At 47.6% G+C, this 8,846-nt stretch overlaps 2 protein-coding genes across 2 annotated transcripts; one reads left to right on the top strand and one right to left on the bottom strand.

Moving 5' to 3' along the window:
• The first annotated feature begins 922 nt into the window (after nucleotides 1-922).
• LOC123123176 (leucine-rich repeat extensin-like protein 6) lies at nucleotides 923-2,498 on the top strand. The gene is made up of 2 exons (XM_044543642.1): nucleotides 923-1,610; nucleotides 1,713-2,498. Exons 1-2 carry the CDS (start codon nucleotides 1,084-1,086, stop codon nucleotides 2,344-2,346), a joined length of 1,161 nt encoding a protein of 386 aa, XP_044399577.1. The 5' UTR covers nucleotides 923-1,083; the 3' UTR covers nucleotides 2,347-2,498.
• Nucleotides 2,499-2,896: 398 nt separating this feature from the next.
• On the bottom strand, nucleotides 2,897-8,246 carry LOC123123175 (pentatricopeptide repeat-containing protein At2g02980, chloroplastic-like). The gene has a single exon (XM_044543641.1). The coding sequence runs from the start codon at nucleotides 8,135-8,137 to the stop codon at nucleotides 6,329-6,331; it is 1,809 nt and encodes a 602-aa protein (XP_044399576.1). The 5' UTR covers nucleotides 8,138-8,246; the 3' UTR covers nucleotides 2,897-6,328.
• Nucleotides 8,247-8,846: the final 600 nt, after the last annotated feature.

The raw sequence follows: 8,846 nt of genomic DNA, 5'->3' as shown, positions 1-8,846 counted from the left end.
GTGCCCCGGACCCGGTATGTGGCTCGGTCGGGGCTTCCAGCTTTAGATGTTAGGCTTAGGTGAGAGGCCTGGGTATGTGGCCCAGCTTGCACCCCTTCATCATATGGATAGGAGTAGCGGCATATGTTGCCAAGATGGCGGATTCAGGCATATTATTGTACTACTTTGTAAGGTCGTCGAGAATAATCAATAAAATGGCCGCATGCATCTTTCAGATGCAGAGGCCGGGGGTCATCCCCCTTTTCTAAAAAAATATATAATAGAAGTAGTACTGATACTTTTCCTTTTCCTGGGCAGGTCATCATTTGATTCAGCACTAAAAGAAGATGATTAGCACATATAATCAACACCGGCGAGATAGATAGATAGATCAACATCATTGCGAGGAAATGACGTTGTGAATTGGTGAGATTTCCATTAACAAACACGATGGGCCATAAGCAAGAGGGATTAATGAATGAGGCTAAGCAATAGCAGACAAAGAGTTTTATGAGCAATAAGGAAACGCAGAACTTCATAAAGAGAAGGCATCTTACCAACGTGCATTCCACCAATAACAAAATGCAAAAACGATTTATCTATACGCTCTGTTGGCGCCACTAACTCTGAAGAAAACGGTCAGTGGGGTTTTGTCACTGAGTGCAGGCATCAATCAGTCTGTCTTTGACCGTGCCCTCGGGGCCAAGGAGTCGGGTACAAAGGCACACGACAGCCAAAGTCAATTTACTAGGTAGGAAAAACACGGACGATCACCCATCACCCACTCCCAAAATCCGCGGTATGAACAAAATCGCGTCGCGAAAACGAAAACGAAGCGGTCAACCGAAGCTTTTGGTTTTATTTTGCATTTGCATGGATGCGCGCCAATGATACCCCGGACATCATCATTAAACAAAGAGAGAGAGAGAGAAAGAAAGAAACATAGAGGCCATGAACAAACGATGCACTCGCCACCAACGAACACCCAAGGAATAACAAGCGGAGAAAGGCGCCGGCCGGCTATATAAGCCGAATTGAACGCACGGCAGGACATATACTAGAACACAAATTCCAAGAAAAGAAGCAGCAGACATTCCATTACCTATGGCGATGATGGGGTCGACGGCGGCGGTGCTCCTGGCGCTGGTGGTGGTGGCGTCGCCGCTGCTGCTGGCGGCGTCGCAGCCGGTGGGGGCGCCGAGCATGGCGCCGCCAGCCGCGGCGCCGGCGACGAACAACTCGCGGCTGGAGAAGGCGTACGTGGCGCTGCAGGCGCTGAAGAAGGCCATCACGGACGACCCCAAGAACCTGACCAAGAACTGGTGCGGCCCCGACGTGTGCAGCTACTACGGCGTCTACTGCGCGACGGCGCCCGACGACCCGTGCGCGCGCACCGTGGCCTCCGTGGACCTCAACCACGGCGACCTGGCCGGCACGCTGCCGGAGGAGCTGGGCCTGCTCTCCGACCTCGCCGTCTTCCACCTCAACTCCAACCGCTTCTGCGGCGCGCTCCCGGACGCGCTCCGCTCCCTCCACCTCCTCCACGAGATCGACGTCAGCAACAACCAGCTCACCGGCAACTTCCCCTCTCAGCTCCTCTGCCTCCCCAACGTCCAGTACGTCGACATCAGGTACGCACGCATCATCATCATCATCATCATCTGCACCTCCGGTCCTGCACCGCACTTCACAGAGGTTTAACAACTCACTGTCTGTCCATGGCGTCTCTGAAGGTTTAACAACTTCTGCGGCGAGGTGCCGGCGGCCATCTTCGAGAAGAAGATCGACGCGCTCTTCATCAACAACAACAACTTCGAGTTCACGCTGCCGGCCAACTTCAGCAGCTCCACGGCGTCGGTGATCGTGCTGGCCAACCTGCCGCGGGTCGGGGGGTGCCTGCCCAGCAGCATCGGCGACATGGCCGGGACACTCAACGAGCTGATCCTCCTCAACAGCGGCATCTCCTCCTGCATCCCGCCGGAGATCGGCAAGCTGGACAAGCTCACGGTGCTCGACCTCAGCTCCAACGGCATCGTCGGCAAGCTGCCGGACACCATCGGCAACATGCGCGCCCTCGAGCAGCTCAACGTCGCGAACAACATGCTCGCCGGCGAGATCCCCGAGAGCATCTGCGCGCTGCCAAACCTCAAGAACTTCACCTACTCCCACAACTTCTTCTGCGGCGAGCCGCACCGGTGCCTCGAGGTGCCCCACATCGACGACCGGCAGAACTGCATCGCCGGACGCCCCGACCAGCGGCCTGGCGAGCAGTGCATCGAGTTCCTCCACCGGCCGCCGGCACAGTGTGCTGCGCACGGGCAATCGTCGCCACCGCCGATGTACGCGCCTCCACCGCCGATGTACTGATACGTGGCAGACGGCAATACTGCAATTTGTAACTGTTTGCTGCCTTTGTGCCGTGAGAAAGGGTAAAAATGCACACATTTGGTATATACTGTAATCTTTATTTTTCGGAAACAAATGAAATAACAATGGATTGGTAGATTTGCGTTACAGAACTCAACTGAAAGGCAAAGAATCATTTCAGTGTTCTTTACCTGTTCCTTCCTCATTTCAAGAAACAATTGTTTAACAGTCTACTAGTCCTACATAATCATACGAAAATAATGCGCTAATTTGGCGGTGTGGCTTCCGCAAAAACTTGGTGTAGTTATTAGTTGGATCGATCTGGGATGCAGTTAGTTGAGGGGCCATGCTATGTCAGAATTCAGTTCAGAATTAGTTGGCAGGACTTAGGACCACTGCTAAAAGTGGGAAAAGAGGGAGTGTATCACTGTTTTTCTCTGTAAAGGTTTAAAAGACGACTGTTCGGCTAAACTAAATAACCCAAAGTGTTAAACATATGAACCCTGGGGATTTATAAAAAGTACATAATATCATGCCATCTGGCAGCTCAGATATCAAACACTGCCAAAGAGCTCCATTTCAAAAGGATATGGATGTCCTTGTCGAAAAAGGAAGCTACAAAAACAGAGGACGGAGCAAGTAATGAAAAAAGAACATAGACAATAAAGTAAGTAAGATTCTAGCTAGGGTACCACCAAATTATGAACAGTAATGGCACAAACGCATTTGATAACGATTGGTCAGAGAGGAATTAATAAAAAGCAAGTACCGTTCATGGGTTCCAGCTGCAAAGAGGGGTTTCTTTTACTCGTTGGTTGATCAACTCAAAGTGCAAGAAGCTTCTTCCACCCTTCATCTTTGCTGGCTCCAGGCAGGCCGGGGTTCCTTTCCGCAATCCGCTCGAACAAGACGGCTTCATGGTTTCACCCAACCCATGTGAATTTTGCAGCTTGACCTTGTCACACACAGCAACACACTAAGCTCAGACAACTGAAAGATTACGGTGTACTGTTTCAAAGTCTATCAAGTATATAATACAGTATGTCAACTAATTTTCAGAGACAGGCAACAGCGACAGGAACTGTATGTATGGTGGCAAGAACATGTATGGTACGACTGAAGAACATAGCTACAAGAAGTCGAAATAAAACACATGAAACTTAGTGGCCATGCAGCATGGCATAACTGACCTTTTCATCATTGATGGGTTGAGTTAATGACAAGCTGGCGTATGTTAACGAGGCAAATACTGAACATATTTGCAGATAATGGAGGAGGAAAAAGGAAATGTGGCTATGGATATGACAAAACCAGCTGTTGGACCAAGTAAAACATGCAACTTGCCCTAGAATAATTGATAAAGAGAGCTGATGGCGTTCTTACCTCGTTATTTAAGTAACCACGCATGAAGGTGCAGACAAAGTTATGTGATAATCAAATCCACCAAGATAGCAGGTAACCTACTGCATTGTCATGTTCATACGGCAAGGTCAGTCTACCAAGTTAAATGAAGCACGGCAATCTAAACATATCTCCGGATGTATAAATGGTGGCTGATTTGGCAAGCATTCATTTCAGTCATCTAAACAACGTGGTTTGCTGCCCTATTTATGACATAACATTGGAATGATGATACCGAAGACCGAACTGATACACTATTCTGTGCTGGTAGCAGGAACATGGGGTCTGAGATCTAATTCAGTTATGACTATTCTTAGACATGTACTGGTAGGCGATACACGAGTTTTATTAGGACAGCACATGCAAGAAAGAGATATATGACCAACCTGAACCTTAAAGGCACAGTATATGATGAAGTGTTGATTTCATTCAGTAGAAGATTAGGTTTACCAAAAAGTTTTGCATGTGTCCTAATCTCCTATGAGTTCTAGTGAGCACAAAAAAAAAATCACAAAATCCCCTTCCCAGAAATGCTACAGACACAATGAACTCAACCATGGGATGTGATTGTAACAGTGGTACTATACAAGTAGACTACAGACCATGCTCCAGTTTCACCTGAATAGGTACAAGTGGAACCAATCAACTCATGCAATACCAACTTACATAGCCAATGTTGCCAGTAAATCAGGTAAAAAAATCTAGCATCATACAGAGATAAAGATATGCAGATGGTCTGATGGTCCTACCAGATATGTCATCAAGATTTGTTGAATCTGCATTGCAGTCAAAATCTTGCAACATTTTAACCTCCAATGCTGGAATGGAGCAGCCAGACTATTTCAAATTTCATTGCCAATTAACTAAGGTACTGTTGACTAGACACATTTATATGTGTTTTCGGTGTCATGACACCATCTTTCGTAGAATGAACAGAGCCCATGTGACTCTGCTTTACAGCTTATTTGCGCTATCCACATTTTTTCTAACAATTTGGGCTATTGAGGATCGAAGGCTCAACCATATTGTAGAAACAACTACTTATTCACAACCTGAGACTTCATGTTGCTTTTGTCAGGCTGATGACCTTCCAGTTCGAGGGGCAGAGTTGTGTACCAAACAACTATTGGTATTTTCCTTTCCTTGGAAACATTTTAACATTACGACTACTTCTATTATCTGATAATTATCCCATGTAAGATATGATCTAACTCCACAGCAGGGCACGATGCTGATCTGCATTGCTAGCATGGATCTGGTCATTTGGAGCAAATCATCAGGCTAATCTGTAGAATGCGTACCAACTTTATTCATACAATAAAGTGACAAAACATCTGCTTTTCTCTCTTTCCATGGGCAAGAGTGATAGTGCTAACAATAAAATAATATTAATAACATTTTAAGGTCCAGATGGCATGGTTTTATCATTATACATCAGGAAAATATGAACTTCGGGGAACTGAGTGAAAACAATCATGAAATGAACAAACTAACATCATGAGAATCACCTATTTGGGCTTATGGGTGTGGCATAATATGTTAGTAATATGAAAAGAAGGTGGCAGGAAAAGATTTTAATTTGCTGTTGTGCATCATCAAGTGGGGATGTGAAAATGGTAAAAATGAGTGGGATATCCATTAACTGACAAGTTTGCAAGGTATGTGCAAAATGCAGAGTTCACTTACAGCCTCTATAGAATTTGCAGAAAAGGTGTCCCTGAACCCAAACTCCGTACCATGACTTGTACGAACTGCATTTGCAGTAAGACTTCAAACTACCAAAGAAATGCATTTAATAATTCAAAAAGTGGGAATATCGTTCAATGAACAATAAATAAGGTGACTATAGTATGATCGTCAAATTGACTAAACAACTTTTACAAGCTAATACAAATTATGATTTGGCAAGAAAAAAATTGCAACTAAGAAACTTTTTTTTCCTGGACACCACAAGTGTTGTTACATCTTTCCATTGAAAAGAGGAAATAAATAGTTGGGTACAACCAAGTTTAAGCGCCACTGATGAAACAGGAACAGAGAGAACAAGAAAAACAAAAGAGAAGAAAATATCAGGGATTGTTACAGCTCTGAAAGAACTATAAACTGCATACAGACTCCCATGTTAGCTATCAATTACATTCATGCTAAGAAGCAGTACTGCAATCTGCCCATAGACTCTTACAGTATATATTAGCTCACAGCCATAGAATATGATGCACATGGCAACTTCCTATCAAACAGGTTACATCTTTAATAGAGTTCCTTATTTTAGAATCTTTACAATAACGTAGGAGATCATTTGCATACACTAATGCAGTACCTATAACAGATATAATGCTCTGCAAGGATCATGGTAAAACATGCGACCCAGGCAGTCAGGAAGTTATGGTTTGGCTACTGGTATGACTAAACAGTACAGATCCAGTAACAAACATGGGATAGTTATTAATGTTCAGGGCCATCAGTATTTGAAAATAGTCTTCAATTATCTGTTAGTTTTGCATGCATATACAAGTTGATCATACCTGAATGGACACAACAAGGATAGAACATTGTGGTACAAAAATTGTGTTTGTAAAATCTACCAGTAGTCTCCACAAGAGCAGACCCCATCCTCAAAGTGGTGGAAACGATTTAGATCTCTGAGTATGATCTGCCTATTAAAGAGCATAGAGACAAGCTTTGCCATCGAATGACAATCTGGACATACACGAAGGTTCTTAACAACACGGAGAGTAGTTCCTGGAGATGTATTTAGAAGCCCGAAAGAAATCGCCAGCTTCTCACTGTGGTATCTTAGGCTTGTGGCCTTCTCCTCCTCGCCCATTTCAACATGGAAGACCTGGGACGTATTAGGGACATAACCAACAAGTTTTAGCTGCTCAATCACTTGATCAACCATTCGGCGTGCATGTGGGTGTCTTGCATCTCCTGCGAAGAACTCATGAACCCTGTTATCTATCTCAATTGAGCTACAGCCAGGCACCTTTACCACCCCCTTTTCATTCATCAGCTTCCTTACCCTGTTCATTTCTTCCCATTCCCCAGTGTTGGCGCACAAGTTCGAGTATATTACATAGTCACCACCATGAGTATCATCCAGCTCAAGAATCCTCTCAAAGACACGTTTTCCAAGATCAACAGCTCCATGGCTTCCACAGGCAGAAAGCAACGTCCTCCATAAGATGGCGGTGGGCTTTATTGGTAGCTCATCAATGAACTTGTAAGCCTTTTCAAGCTGACCTGATCGGGCTAGCAAATCAGTCACGCAACCGTAGTGCTTTATCCCAGGAACGATACCATACTCCCTCATGCTGTCGAAGTATTGTAGCCCTTCGCTCACCATGCCAGAATGGCTACAGGCATAGAGCAGGCCCAGGAATGTAACAGCATCCGGCTTTATCCCTTGCTTCTTCATCTCTTCGAACAGCGAAATGGCCTCCCTGCCGTAGCTGTGGTTAGCATACGCCACGATCATCACGGACCATGCTTGCCTGTCTATTGATTCCATACCCTGGAACACACCGATGGCATCCTCCAAGCTCCCGCACTTCCCATACATGTCGATCAGCGCAGTGTTGACCTTCACGAGGGAGTCAAGCCCTGCCTTCCTGACATACTCGTGGATCCACCTCCCCAGCTCCAATGCTCCCAGTAGTGCGCACGCCGAGAGCACGCTGGTCAACGTCACGGGCGTCGGCTTGAGCCCCTTGGCCTGCATCTCCCGGAACAGCACCAGCGCGTCCCCGGGCCGGCTGCTCCTCACAGCGGCGGTGATCATTGCATTGTACGAGACCACGCAGTCCCCGTCCGGCACCCTGCCAAACATGGCATGCGCCGACCGCGTGTCCCCGCACTCGGCGTACATGTTGATCAGCGTGGGCAGGACGTACTCGTGGTCCGCGGCGCCTGTCTTGACGGCCACGCCGTGCGCCTGCCGGCCCTCCTCCCCGGCCCGCCCCGCCGCGCACGCCTTGAGCAGCGACACGAACGTGTACGTGTCCGGCGCAACGCCCTCCTCCAGCATCCGCACGAACACCCGCGTCGCCTCGGCGTGCGGGGCGGCGCCGTCGGCCGAGCGCGCGTACCCGCGCAGCAGCGTGTTGTACCAGACGACGTCCCCGGGGCTGGGGATTCTGTCGAACACCTGCCGTGCGTACTCGAGGTGCGCCGGGGCCGCGCCCAGCTCGGTGCAGAGCGTGAGGAGCCTGGTGACGAAGGCCGGGTACGCGCCCAGGCCGGACTTGACGGCGGCGGCGTGGAGCTGGGCGAGCGCCCGGAGGCTCGTGCAGTGCGGGAGGTGGGGGAGGAGCGGGTGGTGCGACGGCGGGCTCTTGGACTTGGCGGGAAGGAGAGGGGTGGGCGTGGCGGTCAGAGGCGAGGACGACATGGCCGTCGTGCGATGCTGCCTATCCTCTGCCGGCGAGTGGATCGTCTCACTCTCCTCATCGGCCGGAGAAGATTACACGGCGTCGGATGTTTTGCGGGTTGGGCTTACATGTGGGCCCAACGTGTCAGATACCATCTACACACAAAAAAACGTGTCAGAGACCATTTAAATGTAAAAGAAAAGTGCACTATTTATTTGTTTTCAAACGTTTTCCGGGATTTTGTTGCGTTCCATAATATTTTGACAAAAAAGTGTATAGTTTTGTGTTATAATACTCTTTCTGTTTTTTAGTTGCTGATAAAGACCACATGAAAAGATGACCGTGTTGATAAAAAAAAAATATCAATATCTTGTTTTCTAGTACAATATTTTATATGGTGAATAGTTCTACTACTCAAAATATGAGTCTAGAGAAATGTATTTGAGTGACAACTCCACTGTCTATTCCAGCTGTCACCCTCAAAACGATGTTTCGTCAGCACCACACTTGGCCATCGTCATCTCTTCTTGAGCAACACTCTCGCTCTCTTGCTCATTTATGTCTCTGCACCGACGAGGGGTGAGGCGTTCACCTCCATCTTCAACCCATAGCCACGCCCTCGGCGATCTCCAACAAAAGTTGTGGAGTTTACCTTGTAATCCCAATCCATTCGCCAAGAGCACGGCAAGGAGGCGCCCCTTCGACGACTTCTCTACTTTCATTTTCGGG

This window comes from Triticum aestivum, chromosome 5D (genome assembly GCF_018294505.1).
Source record: "Triticum aestivum cultivar Chinese Spring chromosome 5D, IWGSC CS RefSeq v2.1, whole genome shotgun sequence".
In the NCBI taxonomy this organism is placed as follows: Eukaryota; Viridiplantae; Streptophyta; class Magnoliopsida; order Poales; family Poaceae; genus Triticum; species Triticum aestivum.
Note: the sequence above shows the minus strand (reverse complement) of the source record. Positions and strands in the feature narration are given on the sequence as shown.

Bases quoted from the DNA above. Each gene is read 5' to 3' on its own strand.
- LOC123123176 (XM_044543642.1), top strand. From the start codon at position 1,084: ATGGCGATGATGGGGTCGACGGCGGCGGTGCTCCTGGCGCTGGTGGTG. The intron at 1,611-1,712 runs GTACGCACGCAT...GCGTCTCTGAAG, and splicing joins GTCCAGTACGTCGACATCAG to GTTTAACAACTTCTGCGGCG.
- LOC123123175 (XM_044543641.1), bottom strand. From the start codon at position 8,137: ATGTCGTCCTCGCCTCTGACCGCCACGCCCACCCCTCTCCTTCCCGCC.